Source organism: Ruditapes philippinarum, unplaced genomic scaffold (assembly GCF_026571515.1).
Source record: "Ruditapes philippinarum isolate M1 unplaced genomic scaffold, ASM2657151v2 ctg79_1_1_1_1, whole genome shotgun sequence".
NCBI lineage: Eukaryota > Metazoa > Mollusca > Bivalvia > Venerida > Veneridae > Ruditapes > Ruditapes philippinarum.
Genome location: NW_026864538.1, coordinates 401,835 through 423,253, shown reverse-complemented (window position 1 = coordinate 423,253; position 21,419 = coordinate 401,835). Strand labels below are relative to the sequence as shown.

At 31.6% G+C, this 21,419-nt stretch overlaps 1 protein-coding gene across 1 annotated transcript in view; it reads right to left on the bottom strand.

Annotated features, from left to right (window-relative positions):
- Positions 1–274: 274 nt before the first annotated feature.
- The window catches only part of LOC132725995 (uncharacterized), a 36,031-nt gene continuing 14,886 nt past the window's right edge, over positions 275–21,419 (bottom strand). The window contains exons 6-17 of the mRNA XM_060711225.1: positions 20,021–20,167; positions 19,076–19,527; positions 18,729–18,789; positions 16,786–16,881; positions 15,470–15,628; positions 14,328–14,525; positions 13,423–13,585; positions 12,595–12,726; positions 10,664–10,668; positions 6,362–6,590; positions 3,398–5,648; positions 275–282 (exon numbers count right to left, since the gene is read on the bottom strand). Of these exons, the coding sequence (XP_060567208.1) occupies positions 275–282; positions 3,398–5,648; positions 6,362–6,590; positions 10,664–10,668; positions 12,595–12,726; positions 13,423–13,585; positions 14,328–14,525; positions 15,470–15,628; positions 16,786–16,881; positions 18,729–18,789; positions 19,076–19,527; positions 20,021–20,167 (3,901 nt within the window). The remainder of the gene's footprint in view (positions 283–3,397; positions 5,649–6,361; positions 6,591–10,663; positions 10,669–12,594; positions 12,727–13,422; positions 13,586–14,327; positions 14,526–15,469; positions 15,629–16,785; positions 16,882–18,728; positions 18,790–19,075; positions 19,528–20,020; positions 20,168–21,419) is intronic.

The window sequence follows — 21,419 nt, the reverse complement described above, 5'->3', positions numbered from 1 at the left end:
TCACTACAACAAAAATAGGTCATATTCAGACTACATATGGGAGTTTCCTTTGAAACAAATAATACAAAACGCTACAACATTGCATGAACATATACAATATGTGTGCCAGCACACATTCAATTGTTTAAAACATTTAGATTGTGTAAATAGATTTCTTAAAACTCATAAAATAAAATTTATCTTCATTGTATACATACTACTTATATAAATGTGAAAAATAATTTTTACTTCAAATGGTTAACATATAAAACGTTCACATAAAGCAATGAAGTGTTTATAAATCTGAAAATCAAATTTAAAATGATACAAAAAATGTTTGATGCCAATACAATTCAACAAATTTATAATCACATCACATGTTGCATTTATCCATACACATGTTAACTGCTTACAAGAATCCTTTGTAGTTCAATTCAAGTTTAAATGACTTTTAGATAAAAATTTAAGATTTTATTGGTTGTTTTAGAATTAAATTAAAGAAAAACCCTTTGTTTTCATAAAATGTTAGGCGAAAGTTACTTGTCCCTGTCACCAGTATAGAACTTGGGCGGCTCGAACAGTTCACTTTATCTGTTGCTATCAAACTTCATTTATATAAACAATAAACAGTATCATACAGGAATATGTTATACAAATAAAGTATGGTAAAATGTCATATACTTAAAAAATGAAGCAATTAAAAGTAAACTGATAATAAAATATAAGTGTGTTTTTTAATAATAAATTGCATAAAACATTTTTGTTAAAATTTAAATATCATAATGGTAAATTAATTTCAATTTCACACAAAAACATTAAACCTGACCGACTCTTATGTATAAATGTATATATTTAAATTTAGCCCACACAGCAAAAAATACTCTTTATACTCATTCTTTACAATTTCCAACCTCAATGAATAAATGATTTTTATATAGTTTAAACCTACAAATACGGAAGTTTATACCCTTATCCTTTAAGTTAAATTAAATGTCTATAATAACAAGAATTTGTAACAGAGTTACCAACGTCCCCCGCCTCGGGGAAGTTTTATATGAAGCATAAAATTGTGCTATTTCAAAAGATTGAGGTATGGATGTCAGGACTTTCACTCCAAAATTATAATAAATGCTATATCTGCAAATGCAACAATGAATTTATTAAAGAAATACTAGTAAAATGTAACACGGAATGTAAAATTCTATCATGTTAACCTTTTACCTCTAATGGTGACCTTGACATTGGAGGTAGGGGTGCAGGTGTTGTGCATGACATATCATCTAATTAATATTACTATTTGTGTCAAGTATTTTCAACATCCCTTGAACTATGTAGAAGTTATAGATCGGACACAAAATATACCCTATAACATACTATGTCAATCTTTGACCTCTGTGACCTTGGAGGTAGGGACCCATGTTTTGCGCCTGAAATATCATCTTATTCATTGTTGATTATTTGTGCAAAGTATTTTTAAAATTCCAGGTTATGGACTGGACACAAAAATATACCCTATTACAGAGTATGTAAATGTTTGACCTCTATGTGTGACCTTGGAGGTAGGGACACATGTGTTATGCATGACATATCATCTTATCATTGTGACTATTTGTGGCAAGTATTTTTCAAAATCCCTTGATCTATTGAAGAAGTTATAAGACGGGACACAAAATAAACCACATATAACAGACTCTGTTAACTTTTGACCTCTAGTGTGATATTGACCTTGGAGGTAGGGGTGCAGGTGTTGTACCTGACATATTGTTCTTATTATTGTGACTATTTGTGCCTAGTTATTTCAAAATCCTGAAGAAGTACAAAATATACCCTAAAACAGAATACGTTATCTTTTTGACCTCTAAGTGTGACCTTGAACTTGGGAGGTAGGGATGCAGATGTTGCGCATGACACATTGTCTTATTATAGTGACTATTTGTGGCAAGTATTTACAAATACTTTGATCTATAAAAAAAGTTATGGACTGGACACCAAAATATATACCCTGTAATAGACTATGTTAATCTTTGACCTCCAAGTGTGACCTTCACCTTTGGAGGTAGATGACCGGTTGTTGCACATTACACATCGTCTCATTATAGTGAACAATTGTGGCAAGTATTTTACAAAATACCTTCAAGGATAAGAAAGTTATGGACCAGACACAACGTATACCATCAAATAGACAATGTTGACCTTGAATAGTCAAGTGCGACCTTGACCCTGGAGGTAGGGGTCTGGTTGTTGGCATGACACATCGACTTATTATAAACCCCCAAAAATTTTGAAATTATTTCAGTTTCCCTTTTTTATAAATGAAAAATTTTAGGGGCCCGGACCCCAAAATATCCCCGTAATAGCTATGAAAATTTTGACCCCCAAGGGGACCTTGCCCTTGGGGGTGGGTGACCGGTTTTTTGCGCATGACACATCATCTCATTTTGTAAAACAATTGGGGCAAGTATTTCCCAAAAACCCCTTCAAGAAAAGAAATTTATGGCCCGGCACGAAAATATCCCATAAAATAGAAAGGGTTGCCCTTGAATGAGCAAGGGGTTGCCCTTAAACCTTTGGAGTTAGGGTCGGGTTTTTGCAATCCCAAATGTTTTTATTATAAAAAAGACTTTGTCCCAAATTTTTTTTCCCAGTTTCCTTCAATAAATGCCCAATTTTAGGGAAACCGGGACACGAAAGGTGACGGACGGACAGACGGACGGACGGACAGACAGACGGACAGACGGACGGAGCCTATTACTATATCCCCCTTTTTTCTTCGAAAAGGCGGGGGACAATTACTAATTCATAATTTTGATATCTATATTAGCATTCAGACCTTGCATTGCTTAATTCTAAATGAGCATATTATACATTTTCGTTATCACGTGAAAAGCGCATCACTAGAAATGCAGTAAAATTTTGTTTTATAATGCTTTGTATGCACATACAATGGACGTTCAGAAATTGATTCAAAAGTGGCGGAATAAACGAGTCGTGTTCGTGTTATTGTCAGATAGAAGTTTGTGATATTTTCATTTGTTATTGTGTTAGCTAGCATGTTTTTGTTTTTCGCATAAACATCAACGTAAACGACCTTGTTTTGATAGTCCCCTTTGCAACGTTAAATTTCATTTAAATTTTTTGGGAATAAGGTGATAAAGATGTCAAATTTTCAATGGTTAAAAGGCACCCTTTTATTTTTTAGCCTGTTTTGTTTTTTTAACTGATAAGAAATTTTTTCAAATTTTCATGGGGAAACATATAATTAAGGGTTTATGATTTCCTTTTGTTTGGTTGCAGTTTTTGTTTTCCCTGGTAGTTTCTGGACTTTTGGCCCGGGGAGTTGGTGCTGTTTTTGGGGTGATTTTTTTAATAACTTTTTGTTGGCCCGGGAAACCTTTTTGTATGCAATCAAATTTCGAACCTTTTTTTTGATAGAAATTTGGAAATTTTAAAGTCAGGCCTTGCATTGGAGGGGTGTTTTTTTGGGGTCTGGAGGTTTCTGGTGGAGGTGACCCTTTTTTTTGTTCGCTTTCATCTTGAAAACCATCCTCATTTGGAGAATGATTGAAAGGTATTTTACTTCCTGGAACAGGCGCTCTTGTGGTTTTAGTTGAATGTGCTTTTGTATTTTCATTTTTTGTATTTTCAACAGTTCCATTTGATTGATGCGATGATTGTTTCTCTTCACAAGAACTTTTAAATGACACTGGAGATTTTGACCGTATCACTCGATGTTCATTTTTATCATCTTTCACTTGTTTATTGTGGTCAGTGTCTGTATCTGATATAGTCAATGGGGATTTCGTAAACTTTTGCCGTTGTTGTTGAACAAAGTTTGCTTTGCCTTGATAACGTGCCACATAAGAAGCGTCCTTATGCCTCACATCTTGTGAATTTCTTTGCAAACCAACAACTTTTGTTGCTGGTTTCTTATTAGCACTTGGTGATTTAGTTCCCGAATGTGACTTTGTAATAGTATCTTTTATATCTTCTGTTTCTTCTAAGTGCACTTTCTTTGGAACAGCAGGTGGAGTACTGATATTACTTACGGGTGAGCAAGAATCCACTTTCATTTCTGTAACAGACTCGTTTACTTCTTCAACTTTAGAAATATCATTTGAATGATGGTCTGCAATATCATGTTGCAAAAGATTATTTGTTTTCTCAGCTTTACTCATTTTATCTCCGGATTCTGTTGCAACAGCAACTGCGTTATTTTCATTATTTATGTCTTTCTGCTTTTTCACTTTTCTAACAGTTGCATATAGTTCTGTCAAATCTTCATCTTTGTTCTTCTCCTTTTCCTGCAGTCCCTCAGCACTGTTACTCTTTCTACTATTCCACCAATTCAGATGCTCATTTTCTCTTATACCGCTAGTATGTCCATTAGCACTATATATCTCACCAACGATCATGATTTCATCATTGTTCTCTTGGGTATGTTTACGGTGTGAAGCTACATCAATTATTGTTTCATAGTCTGAGATTATATCCTGCCTCTCACAATCTGATATGTCTACTTCATTAGTTAGGGTGTTTACACTATCACATGATTCATTGCTTTGGCAAAAATTTCTTTCAATGTCTTCGACAGTAACTACTTCTTTATGATCAACAGAATCCTTCGTAATATTTGCTTTTTCATTTTCTGTTGGTAAGAACCCTTTCTGTTCCAGCATTTTAAGCCTGTCATTCATGTCAGTTGGACATGAGTCTACCTGGGGGTTTCTTTTTGGAATTTCAACTTCTTGCTTTGGGAATTTATGAGAGCCTCCGTATGATTCAGTTTTAGCACGTTGAGCTGTAGGTCCATGAAGGAGTACCTCAATACTGTGAGAAGAGGATTTTTTATCTTTCATCATTTCTTTCACTGAAGCATAGGCAGGGTCTGACTGTATGGAATCTATACTATGTGAACTCATGTTGTGATTTTTATGTCTTGAAAGTTGCATATTGTGAAATAGAATTGCATCTCTGTCAACATTCAATGGGTGTTTCAGTTCTCTCTTAAACTCTAAAGATTCTGTTGAAATTTGCGAAGCCTCAGGTATAATTTGCCGTCTCGGTAAATGAGGCGGAGGTGGTGGCATCTTGGATGGTGCTGTGCTGAAATGTCCAAAATCCTTATTTGGAGGTAAAGTAACAGTTCTTTCTTTAACTTGACCCTTTAATTGAGTTGTAGTTGACCAGTTTTCATCAGAATCAATAGATGGAAAATATGGGTCATACTCCTGAACACGCATTGCATGAATGAGTTCTTTATCCTTCACTTCCTCTGTCAGTCGCCTCTGTAGCATTATCTCCCAGTTGGTAGTGAGATCTTCCTTGTCATTGTTAAGCTGCCTAGGCAATGGTCTTATCTTAACACCATCCTGCTCATCAACATTCTCCTCTTCATCATCAGGACTATTACTAAACACTCTATCAACTTGTTTTCTCTTTTTTCCACCTTTCAACTTCACAATATCCATAGGTACAGCTTCGTTTTGTTCCTCTAGTTCAGCTCTCTTTCTTTGTTCTTCTCTTTCAATGTCTCTCACTCTGAGTTCAGCCAATAATTTTTGCTCATTCTCAAATTGGTCCTGCAGCATTTTTCTCATCCTATTCCTTTCATCCTGTGATAACATCATTCGTATCACTAGAACACCAATATTTTCTTGTGAAAGATAACCCTGAGAAGGTCTTTAAGTTTCTTTTTCTGGCCCCAAAAAGGTCAGGGGTTTTAATTTTTTCGTTCAAAAAGTTTTTGTATGACAGTAAATTCCACAAACCTTTATTGGCAATTTAAAGATGAGTTTTTGGGCATTGGCTGAAAGGTTTTCGTGGTAAAATGGGGGTCGGGAAAATAGGGGAAAAAAATCTAGAGCCCAAATCCCTGTATTTTTTGTTCCCCTTTTCTTTTTTAAACCCGAAATTTATTACAAAAGTATTGGAAATTTTAATTATTAGTTTAAAGGGAAAATATATTATAAAAAATTGTTTTTGGTCAGGGGGTTTTCAAATTTAAAAAAACAAAAAATTCTTTTTTTGAGCAGAGTTATAAAAAGAATCTTTTTTAAATAATTTTACACAGAACCTTTTACAAAAAACAAAACTTGCAAATTTGTAAATTTGTACAAAACATAAATTATTACTCAAAAAGATACATGTAGACAAATGCAGTTTTTATTTTTTTAAATTTGTAGTTTCTTGTGGTTTTTTAAATAGATATCTCTGTTACAAAATGATGTAAATATCTTAACTTATTGTGTTACTGTGTCAAAATGTTTAAACAATTCCAACAGTTACTGTTGTAAACAAATTTCCACCAACATATGATGGATAATTTTATTTGTAACAATCTTTGTAAATTTGTTTTATTTGATCAAATAATAAAAAAGCTCACCTCAGTAACAATGCCACCTGATTTACATATTCTCTCCATCTCCTCCTTGTTGTGAGATACATTGAATAGTTTACTGAGTACCGTGGCTTCTCCACGTCTACTGATAACTACCTCCACATCACCCACATTGGCAACATTGAGAATGTACTGACCGTTTCCTGTAACAGATTTATGAAGGTGACATATTGCACCTGCTGCTCCTACCTTCTGTCCTGTTGATTTCAACTTCCTGTAATATAATTTTAAATATAAACTTACAATATCTTCATTCATAGTTATTAGGGCTGTCATTGATCAAAAGTATTATATTGTTATATTGAGAGCCATATATCGGAGATTTATCAAAATAAAATAGCTAGAACAGAGGAACACTAAGAAAAATCAAATTTTTAATTGCTGGAACCGAAAGTGATAAGACTTTGCCCACCAGTAAGTATAGAACCATGAGACCAGTCTGCACAACCACACACTCTGATCAGACTAACATCAAATTTTTGTCTTGATATCCCAAAAATTAATAATGAACAGTTCCAAAAATGGAAGCTAGACAAGACCATTGAAAAAAAGCACGGGGTTAAAGAAAAAGGTAAAAAACAACTCATATTTTATAGTTTTCCTATGATTTTCCAGTATGTATATTTGAGGTACTCGGGACTTGTTATGGATTTGTTTTCTCCCCCTGACAGAAACAAAACGAGGGGGAAAAAATTTTTGTCCCCAATCTTCCTCTCCAATCAAAGAGAAGAAAAGGCCTTCTCTCCATTGAACAGATTTTTGACTTTGGTTGTTAATAATGCTCACAGACAATCTGTAATAAAGATGTAATATAGACACATTTAATTTTCAGAACAATCACATAATAATAGCACAAATTACAGACTTGTTTGTTATAGGTATTCGAATGTATATTCTTTATACATCAGCTTATGACTAACATATAACATATCTAATAGTGCTTATTTTGAGTGTAAACAAAAATGCATTATCTACAGAGAAGCAACAAAAAAGTGATTTATATACATAGTATAGTTAAGGTTTAAAGAACACAGAAAAAGAACCAGAGATTTGTAAAATAATATAAATTTTCTTCTTCATACTGTCGGCCCTTATATAATAAAGACAGAAATGTTACTAAAAGGTAAATAATGTGGCTCTTCGAAAATGACAATTTGCATTTGCTGGTGAAATAGTTTTGTCTTTATCAAATAATCAATAAATTAATAAATTTGTAAAATCTAAGATGCCATTACTTATTTTTTGCCAGATTTTTAGGCCACTTTGCCCCGGATATCTAGATATCAAAAACCCGCATTCGCAGGGAAGGAGGGGTCTGTTTTGACCCTTTATGTCCACCAAACTTTTCTTCTTTTCCTACAAAAATAAATTTTAAAAAGTTTTATACTCGTATTCATTTTTATTTAATAAAAATCAAGAAATTTTATACTTAAAATTATCTATAAAGCAAAAAAAGACTTACTGGTTTGTTGCCTTCAAATGAATTCTTCCAACTTGTCCCCTCTCTGAAAGTAACATATCTTAATTAAATAAATCAAAGAAACAACTGCACTTTGTTGTCAAACAGCTTATAATTAAATAATCATATCTGGAACATTTATTTTAATGTAATTATATAAAGCACAATCACAAAACAGAAATATTATAATAGTCTTATAGATATTAACTAATTTTAAAAAAGTGCTAAAAAGGTCAAAAATTGATATATTTTTTATTGGGTTTTACAGCGCACCAACATAGGAAAGGTCATGGCAACTTTTCAGCTTTATAGGTTGAGACCTCAGGTGCCCCTGTGAGTTATTTCAGACATAAACAGGCACCTGAGTAGAAACACTGACGTTCTGTAAGCTATCTGTAAAGCTTTCTCACATGAAAAAATCATGTCCCTTCCGTGGCTCGAACCTACAGGAGTGGAGGCAAGTGGTCTGAAGTCAACAACCTTAACCACTCGTCGGTCAAAGACGCCCCCACAACAATATCACTCAATCAAATAAATATATTCCAAATTTAAGTCCAGAAATTTACAGATTTCAACTAGCACTAAGATAATTATTTCTATATTCAATTTCCAAACATGATTAGCTTTCCAAAAATGTTGGCTTGAAACTGTATATATATCTTTGTAGCCCCACTTTTCTGCAACTGGTTGAGCTAAAAGCTCACACATATTTAAGAAAAAGATTATTATAACATAAAAAGAAAAGATAAATTAGATAACTTATGTAAGATACATTTTCTATAAATCATACATAAGAGATAATAACTAAAAGCCTAAACAATTTGGAAAGGATTAGTCTTAAATATTGAATTATACAAAATAACTGAAAAAAAATTCAAGTAAATTACAAACATTTGATTTGGAAACCTAATTAATTATCAAGTATTTGATCATCTTCTGGTAAAGAAAATCACAATTTTCACAGATTATGTTATTTTTAATATTTGGATTTTCTCTCAGGTGACTTGACTACAATGAAATTGATTAATTACAAAAATGGTTTAAACAGACATAAATTTACTGTCTGTGTTCGTGCATGGTTTTTAGTGCTTGATTTGTTAACTAATAAAAACAATGTAATTTTATAATTTTTCATACTCAGTTTTCTTAGTAGTATGTTAATTATTAAACAAATTATTTACATTAAATCATCAGGTTAACATTCAAAAACATTACTTTTACATTTAATTTAGGTATCTACTGAATAACAACTATCACTCACACAAACATTTAAGTTATTTTAAAATGAAAACACTTAAATTAATTCAAAAAAGTGTTATGATCAATCACAAAAAGTCAATAAGAAGCTATTAGAAAAATGTTGTTTTACACATGGCATTTAAGTAATAAAAACAAAACATTTACAAAACTTAGGGGCAAATAAATTGCTTTGTCATTTTGTCTGGTAATTAATACCAGTTTGCACAAAATTATTACACTTAAGGTTATACATATAACCAGCGTTGAACCAGTGGATTCTCTTCCAGTACATAACTGTTTATCAAACATGGATTAGTACCAACTAATATCTCCAAGTAAATAAATGGATGAACAAATAGTTTTAGAAATTTCGATTTCAGTTAGATTATAAATTTACAGCTGTAACAAATCTTCTATTTAACTGGTACTCCCTAGTACAGTATGTCAACTTTTTATAGCAAAACTACACTTATAGAACTGTGTTTCTTCCACAGCACATTTTTGACACATTTTTTACACTCACTGCCATGACCCAATGAGATTCAATCAGTGTGTTTCCTGTGTCACAGGAATTTATTCTTCATAAATTAACAGTGCATCTCAAATTATGCCAATTTTAAACCCTGTCCTAGCAACTGGTATTTGTTACCTTGTCTAAGAGTAAGAAAAGTCTTAAAGTTATTCATTGGCTTTTTGTAGGCCAGTGCATAAACAACTAGAGCTATTATAGTGTGTTTTTTTTTTATCTTAACCACAATTAAAGTATCATTAAATCATGTGCATTTGAAGCATTTTCTATTTGCAAGAGACATTCTGATTAACTTTGTGCATTACTTGATGTGAAGGATGAAATAAGAGACATTTTATTACCATATGGTCTTTGAAATTCCTACATATTACATCTAATATAGCGTTGCTTTTCATTGGATAATCGTGACGTTTATATAGTTTTATATACATGGCTGCTGTCGATTTATAAAAAAATCCCGCTTTATTCCTCTAAAAATGATGCTTGCTGTATTAAAAATTCATTATAAAGATTGTTGACAGTTTATATGGCCGTATATATGTAGGTCATTTGCAATATAACCCTCGCCTAGCAGCTCGGGTTATATTTACAAATAGCCGTTCATATAGGGCCATATAACCTTTCAACAATCTTTATAACTAATAATATAACATTTTTGTTTTGTTTTTATTGCACCATTTTCAGTTGCTAAAACAGCAAAGTGCCTGTAAATAACCTTTTTACCAGAATTTTATAAAAAAAAATTTTTTTCTAAAATTTAAAAAATCAAAAAACTTTAAAAAAACCCTTTTAATATTTAAAAAATTAAGAATATATAGTTTTTTATTTATATGTAATATAATACGGGTTTACCAAAAAATTTAAGCAACTGCAGACCATCACAAGCTCTTTGGAAATTAGGGAAAAACAGATCCCCAAAAAAGTTTTTTATATACAGCAAAAATTTCAGATGCATAGTAAAAATCTGTCTACCCCTTTTAAAAAGCATCAAAAAGTCTCTGAAAATGGTCACTTATATGTATAACAATTGTTTAACTTACTGCTATAAATTATACATTACAAAACCTTAAAATACAATATAATATATATTACATATGTCTCTCAGGGTAATACAGTGCATATTAGCAACCATTGAAATGAAATACCACCCAAGACATCTCTGCCTCAGACGTTATTCCAATTCAAGGGTTGCTTATATGCACTATTGCCCAGACAGATATGTGCTATCTTTTGATTATACCGAACCAACATTTTAATGTTATTTTTCACCGCTATGAACTAGTACTTCAAGGGCCATTCATCATTGATTTTTATCAAGGGAGAGAACTAGAATATAATACTTTCTTAAGTCTATAGAGATATAATATTCGTCCCTGGGGAATATTGCAAAATATTACTGACAGGGTGATATTCATTTCCAGGATGATAGATCGAAATAACACTATGTGACATCACATAAGGCCTACATGTAAGGGAAAAAGTTTCGTGATATCTAATAAAAACTTGATTTCTTTTAAACTACAAGTCATGCTAGCACTGTGAAAGTCATATAGTGCCAAGGCACCTAAGTAAAACCTCCAATCTTCCAGAAGCAAGCTGGATGATTCCTTAAATGAAAGAATCCAAGTTCCCAATGGGATTCATACCCACAACAGTGAGTGATCTTGTGCTAGCTTCAAATTACATGAAATGGATAAATTGAAAAGTGGATCTTAGACAGACTTTTATAAACTGTCAACAAAGTCAACTGAGTGGACTACAGATAAGTCAATCAGACTGTAAAGTCCAATATCCAATAGAAAATCTTCTTTGGCAGTGTCAATTCATCTACATATAAGTAATACAAAAGTCATACAGCACTAAAAACAAAATGCAAACATTAAGCCTTCAGGTCAGAGCCAAGTCCATGCACACAGGTATTACATAACACACATATAAATCAACAACAGTTAGCATTGATACATAGATAACTGTAGCAAATATGCAGAAGCTTATTCAGGTAATAATGTCTTAAGTACAATTAGATTGCCTTAAGAAATGAGTGAATGAGACTCTCTAAACCATGAATGTGTTCATTTGAAAATATGGTAGTACTTTAAAGATCCTGTAACACATTTTTTTATGGTTTTATATAAAAAATATGATGCTCAAATTAAGATTTATCAATATTGTAAGTTCCAAAAAGCATTATTTATAAAGATATTACCGAATTTAATATTTCATGTAAATAAAGGGAGGTAATTAGAAATTTGTTTTCTATAAGTCAAATTTTCCAATAAGAAATGAATGCATATAATTAAATAATTACATTTAATTTGTACAAATATTTGCAGTACATATTTTACATATTCTTCAATGTTTGAAAATTGTTGTTTTCGCATAATTATATACATTATTTGTACATATATTACTTCATGTAAGAGTGGTATACAACCGCAATTACAAAACATACAGGATCTTTAATGTCATCAAGTAGAGAGAAGTTTATGGCTCATGAAGAAAAATGATTATATCCATAGGACCATATAATACGTTATCTTACAAACATTTTACTTCACAAAAATGCATCACAACTCTTAACCTATTGCTTTTGAGTGAAAGTAACAATGCTCTTTAAGACCCCTGAGGCAAAAAAAATGATTACCTAACACAGTTCTCAGAGGTTGTACTTAGATTTATGAAGAAAGTTGTGCACTCAATCATTACATTTTTAAACAATAATATTTTGTTCCCTGAATTGGTAATTTATCTCCTTGGCATTAGGAAAAAAAAACATCCTTTTTGGCATTCGGAACATTACCAAATTTTGGTTAATAAATGGGCCAGAAAAAAGCCCTGCATACATCCTAAAATATTACTAATAAATAATTATGATCACTTTAAAATGATTTAACACAATACATGAATCTCATCCACTCATTTCTAAATCTTACAATTATCATTCTTGGATATGATGAATTAAGCAATTAAACATGCAGCTGTAGTAACTTACTTAATTCCTTTCAGCTCAACGGAGGACACCTGCATCTCTGGGTTACCGGATATATCCAGCAGGTTTACATTTGATGCCATCAGGCTTGTCACTGATATATCCATCAACCGGTTTGAACCCACCTCCAATACCTTAAACATCAAAGTTACAAATTTCCTATGTTTACAGTCAGTATTCACTATAAAGCTTTATCAGCATGTAATGGTAAAGTTTCATTAAAAAACTGGCTTCATAAATGACTATTACCTTTTTAAAAATAATATGGATGCTTGTTAAGAATATTTAAAACAGTGCCTCTGCTTTCCAACATTAGATGTAGGAATCGATTTACAAAAATATGAATCAATAAATATAACAATGATGTCATTTAAAATAAAATAATTCTTCAGCTGATGAACTTTATGATTATTAGTTTTCTGTCTTAATTTCAAACTCAAATATTGTCACCTGAGTGCAGTATTGGGTTAACTCTAATTAAATTATATAACAGTTAACCTGTTACTGCACTAAGGTGATAATATATTCAGTGCCATAATTTTACTACAGTGATGGCTCAATTTGTACAAAATCAGAATGCATAAGCATCATTTAATTCGCCCCATGACAAAACCATGCATAGTGTGTTTGCCACCAGCATGGATCCAGACCAGCCTGCCCAGTCTGATCAGGATCCATGCTGTTCGCTATCAGTTTCTCTATTTGTTATAGGGTTTGTAAGCGAACAGCATGGGTCCTGATCAGACTGCTTGGATGCGCAGGCTGGTCTGGATCCATGCTGGTCACAAACACATTATGTTGGTTTTGTCATGGTGCGGCTCATTTCATACCTTTAGATTAGGAGAGTATCTGAAGTCAGGCAGTTCTTTCAACAAGTTGGCATTGGATCTAAGAGCCTGCAATTTGGAATGTCTTCCTACACATTTAGGCAAGTGTCTTAAGTAATTTCCAGATATATTTAACTCTTGAAGATTTTCCAACTTCCTGAGGTCTCTGAAAAAGAATGAAAACAAATTTTTAAGATTCAATATTTAGAAACATTATAATGGTAGATAAGTGTAGTATGAAATAAACTGGCAACATTTTCATCATTTGATTCATGAACCTATATCTACAAAGCATTTTAGTCTGCCCATACAAAATGCTTGTCAAAAAAAACAACAATCCTTTCTTATATATAATTATATATACATATATATTTGTCCTGAATTTCTCCATTTTGAAATGATGATTTTACATGGTATCTATTTAACATGACTGAAGTAAAATTGATTAAAAGGAAAAGCATGATACATTCCAAAATGAAACAGAATAAAGAATACTTCCAGTAAATATATCTTGAACCAGTGTAACAATAGATAAGAAAGTAGCATTATAAAATACAGGTCCTTCATTGGTCAATTCTAAATTAATGTTAATAATATTAACCAATCATATGTCGAAAATTTTAGAATCAAATTCGAGTTAAGTATTTGTTACCATTGGCCTGATAGCCTAGAGACATATATCTTAACTTATATCTTGTCAGAAAACGACAGCTAGAATTTTATAGATTTCTGTAAAGTAAAGTAAATTATACAATTTTTCAATCAATACATTATAGCTGCTCTTTTCATGAAAGTCTTGTAGGGTGAATTGTAAATTGTAATGAATTAAAATTTACATTTCACCTTACAACAAAAGCCTGGTTGAAACATTTTGTACAAAACTTTATAAAATGATAAACTAAACAAACCTATCATGTATTTCTGTAATCTGGTTGTAGCCTAGATGTAGCACCTTCAGTTTGTGTAACAATGTTATTCTATGTATAACATCATCGCCCAGCCTGTTGGCTGATAAGTACAGTTCTTGTAGCTTGTTTTGATATACATTATGGTTGGGCTCGGGAACAGTTTCTAGATGGTTATTGGTCAAACATATGTATCGAAGTCTGAAAATAATAAAGGGAAATATTACTGAATATAATAAAAACCAATTAATATTATATCATTTAACTGGGACAGACAAATCAAAGCCATGAGAAACTATGTTTTATTTATTTAAATCACAGTAAATCTTTGTTGTTAAAAGCTAAATCTCTTTTTGTATAAGTGATTTAATGTTGACATTCTTTTCTAAGTAATAACATATTAGGCTATAACTTATAACATTATTGCCTATAATCATTTAATCAGTGGGTTACACTATATTACAAATTCTGCAATATCATCAATAGGTGTAAAATTACATTACTCCTAGGTAGTCATTTTTTGCTTGCCTTCACTCAAGGACTTTGATAGTTTTACTTTTAAATAAATCTACACACGGCCTTCACACTTGAAAATGTGCACTTTCGTGTAAGCACCGTTTTTGTGTGACAATATGAATAGTTTATTTATACACAAACTTAAAGTGTATACAGCTGCTGCAAAATTTTTTGTTTGAATTTTTTAAAAAAGAATACTTCCAAAATGCTTGTATTAAATAGATACGGTAGTTACAAATTGTCTTAAAAGTGAATGGTGCATGCACAAATGGTGCACACAGGAAATTGTGGGTAAAACCATTTTCAATTTTAAAGCATGGGTTAAGTCCCTTGTTATAACAGATTTCAGCATTTTAAATGCTGAGAAAAAAAATAAAATTAAAACATAAAATATGAAACTATGTATGAGAGTTTACAGGAAAATCATGGATGACATGTAAAGAAAGTATCAAATAACTAGCTGGACAGATTCTTCACATCAAAAAATATAGTCCCAAGTGGGATTTGTTATTGTAACCATGGTCCTGAGTAACTGACAATTTTAAAGTAATGAGCCTTAAACACTCAGTCTTGGAGGCCCTAAGGATCTAGTAAGGATAATAAGATGTAGAGAGGTCAATGCAACTTACTTTGGCAAGTTCACAAAGAGTTTTTCTGGTAGGCATGACAATTGGTTGTGCTCTAAGCTCAAATCTTCTAACACTGCATGGTTGACTTCACTAGGTAGTTCTGTTAACTGGTTATGGCTTAACTTAAGTACCCGAAGTTTTGGTGTATCTACCAACATCCTACAAAAATACCAAACAATTAAATTGTATATCAAATGAGGTATCAAAACCTTTTCTTTCCTGAAACTTATAGATTAAATTTGTCCAATCATGCAGTCATAATCACTATTTTAATACTGAAACCATTTGAAAAAATAATGGTTAGTATAAATTCAGGGCAGTCTATGGCACAACCTCAGGATGGTAAAGGTCCATATTTGTTTTACACGACATAACTTTATCTTTAAAACTACCATTACTCTACAAAAAAAATGTGTACATCTATAATTGCTCAAATTTAACATAAAGGACAATGCAGTACAAAATTAGCACACTATGATATAAATGGTTGAATCTTGCAAAATATCAACTTCCAAAAGATCATTTTTGATGTAACTACTTTCTAACTTGTATCAGTTTTGTAAAATCTCATTTGTATATCTCTGCCTATCTAGGTAGTTATGCAATTTACTTTATATTTGAGTATAGCTTTTAACATTTAGATATATGAGACTCTATAATGATACAAGGATGGTGAAAGTGATGCAAAACTTGCCTCAAATGACACATCACTGAGTCATAAATCTGATATGAAAGATGGCAAAGTGTTGTCTAGCAAAGATAAAACCTGATCATAACTTGTCAGAATAAAATCGTTTTTATCACCCTAACTGAATTTTCGTAACTTAAAATTTACTTGACAAACTTGTATTTGATGCATTTATTAAGATGCATGATTAACTACTGAACAAGTTATATGACATAACTCATCAGTTATAAAAAGAAATTTAAATACAGTTATATAAAGACATCTAGTTACAGTTATCAAAAAAAAATTTGGATTGAATTATTTAAAACTGGTGTATGATGGAAGATTGACAAAATAACATTCTATGTAGTCATAATTATTTGCTCAGATCATGATAAAATTATGATGATTTTTAACTTGACAAACAATTTCAGTCATTTTTCATGAGAATTTTACATGTAGATAAGAATTAGAAACTAACACTGTTTGCTTGCCTGCAGCATCTTCAGACTACATGTACTCTGTGCAATCAGTTGAGATGCCTAACTCAACAGCCAAACAGAACTTAATTGTCAAGTACATGTAGATATAAAATGCTATTTAAAAACATACTTGTAAGGTATAACCTTTTGTAGGAAAGACAACTTACTTGTCAGGTAGTTTCTTGATAATATTATGACTAGCATTTAATTGCACCAGGAAGAAACAGTCACTGATCCAAGATGGCAGACTATCCAACTTGTTCCTGAAATATGTAAATATTGTATATATTAACAATCAGAAGGATACATAAGTTTAAACAAGTTATATTAGTTTAATTGAGATGAAGAAAGCTTTGAACTTATTTGGACCACTCTCAAGTTGACTAAGCCTGGAACTAACCAGGACTTGTGTCAAATGAGCAATAAGAGCGATCAGTAATCACATGTGTCGCTTCATGATGGCCAATTTCATGTTGGGACAATTTTTTGACAGACGGACAGACAGACGGACAGTGCACAACTAGACTTGGTACTGATCATTCCTGTAAAGTTTGGATGAAATTGCACCAGTAGTTTATGAGGAGTAGTCCTGACAAGCTTTTGTGTATCTGGCAACACACAGAAAAAAAACACATTTTTATCAAAGGGCCATAACTCGACCAAAAATCATTGAACCGGAAAATACTGACAATATGCACACTGATCATTCCTGTAAAGTTTGGATGAAATTGCACCAGTGGTTTATGAGGAGTAGTCCGGACAAGTTTTGTGACGGACGGACGGACAGACAGACGGACGGACAGACAGACGACGGAGTAGTGATCCCTATATGTCGCCACTACTCCGTAGAGGCGACACAAAAAAGGTTTGAATCTCTGAATCAGGCTGAAACCCTCAATTCCTTACATGAGAGGCCGACACCTTAACCACTAGGTCATCTCATCCTTTACACAAAAGCTACAGGCGTTCAACAAAGTTCAAAGCCAGAACAATACATGTCTTAACCTTTCAACATTTCATTAAAGTACAACTGTGCTACTTTTTTACTCCAAAAAATGAAGACATATTGAGAATTTTTTGTTGAAATATAGATAAAAAAGAAGAGTTCAAAAGAGTACAATTACTGTTTTAAAAGTTATCATTTTAAAAGTGAAAATGTCAGACTCTTAAAAAAAGAGCACATAAAAAGAAACTAAAATTAAAATATCTGTTTATTTTATTCATTAATTAACATATTTGAATTCCTTTCAGGAAATTAAAAAAAAAGAAAACTTACAAAACAATTTCATGTAATATCAATCAAAGATTGTACAACAAAATTTTTAATAGTTCAACAATTAACAAAACAAATTATATGAAAAAAACACAAACAAAAATTCATAAATCATATATGATTTCACCTTCAGACAAAGCATGTCACTGAGTTATTTACTTTGAAAAACAAGATATATCTCTCTTAATCTGCATCTTGATCTTTCAAAACAAAAGTGTTAACACGTATAGCATCAGTGACCTTGAACTAATGACCCCTAACTCTACCCAAAGTTAGAGGACCACCCCTAGACATGTATGTTTCAAATATGAAATACATCAGTCAATACATGAAAGCTGTATGAGCAAAATTGTAAATATTTAAAGCACTGATTACCCTGCCTTTGACACAAGTGACCTCTAACCTTACCCATCATAAGGCATGTAACTACCAAATATGAAAGACATCAATGAATAAGTTATATGAGCAAAATTGTAAAAATTTAAATTGAGCACTTGTGACCTTGACCAAAAGTACTCCTTTATACTAAAACATACAGAGGACCATCAAAGGTATTTACCTACCAAATAATAATATGAAAGGAATTCAGTCAATAAATTTATGAAGGCTGTATGAGCAATATAGAAGATAAATATCATTAAATGAAGTTGCAAGGTGAAACTGTTGGAATTTTTTCAGGAAACATAAAAATAAATTTTCAAACTGGCTGAGCAAAACAAAATCATATTGCAATTAAACAATACTAACATGTTTAATGTTAAAATTGCGATCAACAATTCATTTCTTTTACAATCAAGTAAGGAGAGCAAAAGTATTTTTCCTAGCTTCAAATCTTACCTTGAAACATCAAGTGTTGTCAACCATTCTGGTTTTGGACTTATAGAAAGGGATGACATCTCTGAAAAATAGTGTAAATTTCATAAAGTTGTGTTACTTCCCCTAAAAGTATAGCAAACTAATAATGAACAGGACTATTTTTTAAGTTATTGGTTAAAATTCTAAAAGTATTTAATAATGATTGTCAAATGGTGCTGCAGCCTTGGTTTGATAAAGATAAATTCATAGGTCTAATAGGAAAGGTTGTTTAAAGATTTTGACAATGAACGATATTAATAAATGTATCAAAATTTAACCCTAACAAAGAATAATAATCTTATGGCACACATTAAGGCTGCAAAACTTACCATTTTGCATGGCAAACAGAAGTTTAATGGCACCACCACTGACTTGCAAACTGTGAATCTTATTTCTTTCACAATTTAAATATTCCAGTTTGCGTAACGATCTCACATCTAAATCTGTTATCCCATTATCACGAACATCTAAATGAGTCACTAACTCTAACAAATGAAATTTTGACATCTCACTCGGCGACAATGTCAACTTATTCATTCTAAAGTCTATTTTCTTAATGTGTTGGATTTTACTGAGAACATCTTGCGACAGTTTTTCAATCCTATTTCCTGCCATTATCAGGCTGTCGATTCTAAGCAATGACTCGTGAGTTTGAAGAAGGACCGAGGGCACTGACGTGAAGTGATTGAACGCGAGGACTAGAACAAGAAGGTTACGCATTCGGCACATCTCGTCCGGTAAGTAGTTCAGATGGTTGTTGTGCAGATGAAGCATCTGTAAACTGGAAATAAAATCAATATTTTATATTCAAGTTTGTTTTCACACCGGTTATTATAAGAAACAAAACCAAACTTGAGCTGCATCAATATTTTGCCAATTTATCAGTAATTGCCAAAGTTCTTATTATGATTCAAAAATATATATATACATCAACCTTTGTACTTTATACAATTATTTTATTATCACAAAGAACTAATAACACAATAAATGAAGCTCAATGAAAATTGTTTGCTGATACCAGACCGAAAAATAAATGAAAACTCTCCATAACCATATAGCACTCTACAATCAAGATATTATGGTGATATATAAAATATAAATGTACATTTTAATAATCATGAGAGACTATGAAAGCTGGAATGGTAAACAGTTTTTAGTTGAAATTAGTCTTCTACAAAGATATGAATGAAAAGCTGTTTAATTTCGATTGTCAAAACCTTGATATTTAATAGAAACCTTACTTAAAATATTAAAATAAATGTACAATTTCTTACTTTTCAATGTCTACAATATCAGGGGGAATATCTTCTATCTTATTACTGGCCAGGTTGAGTTCTGTCAGTGTCCTCATCTTACATACAGCCATCGGAAAACATCGCAGGTCATTGTCCGCAAGATTTAAACTACGCAAACTTGTAAATCTGTAAAATATATAATGTCAAATATTATAAAAATTGTAAATCTGTAAAATATGTAATGTCAATTATTATAAAAATTGTAAATCTGTAAAATATGTAATGTCAAATATTATAAAAATTGTAAATCTGTAAAATACATAATGTCAAATATTATAAAAATTGTAAATCTGTAAAATATATAATGTCAATTCTAACACGACCCGAATTTTTCCCTATTGAACATAGAAGAACCGAAAGTGTGTGTTATTATGCAATAAAATCACTGTTTGACGTTCTATATTTAGACATGTGACGTAATCATTATACACGTGACGTAACCACTTAAAATGTGACGCGCTGACAATAAGTACGGAAACAAATCAGACGCAATTTAGCTAATTATCATTTACGGCAGCATTTATTTGTTGATGTCGTGTTAGAATCGAAATAATATATCCAAATCGATGATTTTATTGCTTGATAACATCACTGTTTGTCGTTCGGATGCGCATCATTATATCACTCGGGCTACGCCCTCGTGATATAATTCCCCGCATCCGAACTCCAAACAGTGATGTTATTGAGCAATAAAATCACAGTTTAGGATATATTATTTCTTAAATATTATAAAAATTGTAAATCTGTAAAATATGTAATGTCAATTATTATAAAAATTGTAAATCTGTAAAATATGTAATGTCAATTATTATAAAAATTGTAAATCTGTAAAATATGTAATGTCAAATATTATAAAAATTGTAAATCTGTAAAATATGTAATGTCAAATATTATAAAAATTGGAAATCTGTAAAATATGTAATGTCAATTATTATAAAACTTCCTCACAGAGTATCTACAGAAATTCTTGATTATTTGATAATTGTGTGATTCAATTCTAACCCTGCTAGGTTTGAACTGGCCCTGTTTTGAATTTTTAAGGGTCCTTTGATATTTTTAGTGGGTTTTATTATCAAAGAAGCTAAAATTGACTAGCCATTAGTAATATAAAGTGTGGTTAGATTACACATATGATCAGACAATCTGTTTCTATATAATTGGCATAATTATATAATTCATTGTCATCATTGGAAGTCAAACACTACACAATTCAACAAAGTTACAAGTTCTAGCTGATAAATAAAACTAATGCATTAACCATTCTTGCCAAGACAGAAAAATCACAAAGAAAAACATTATTTTCACCTCATTCAAAAAACAGTCATTCTTCCAGATCCTTAGATGATAATTAATTCTAAATTTGTCTGATGTATAAGTC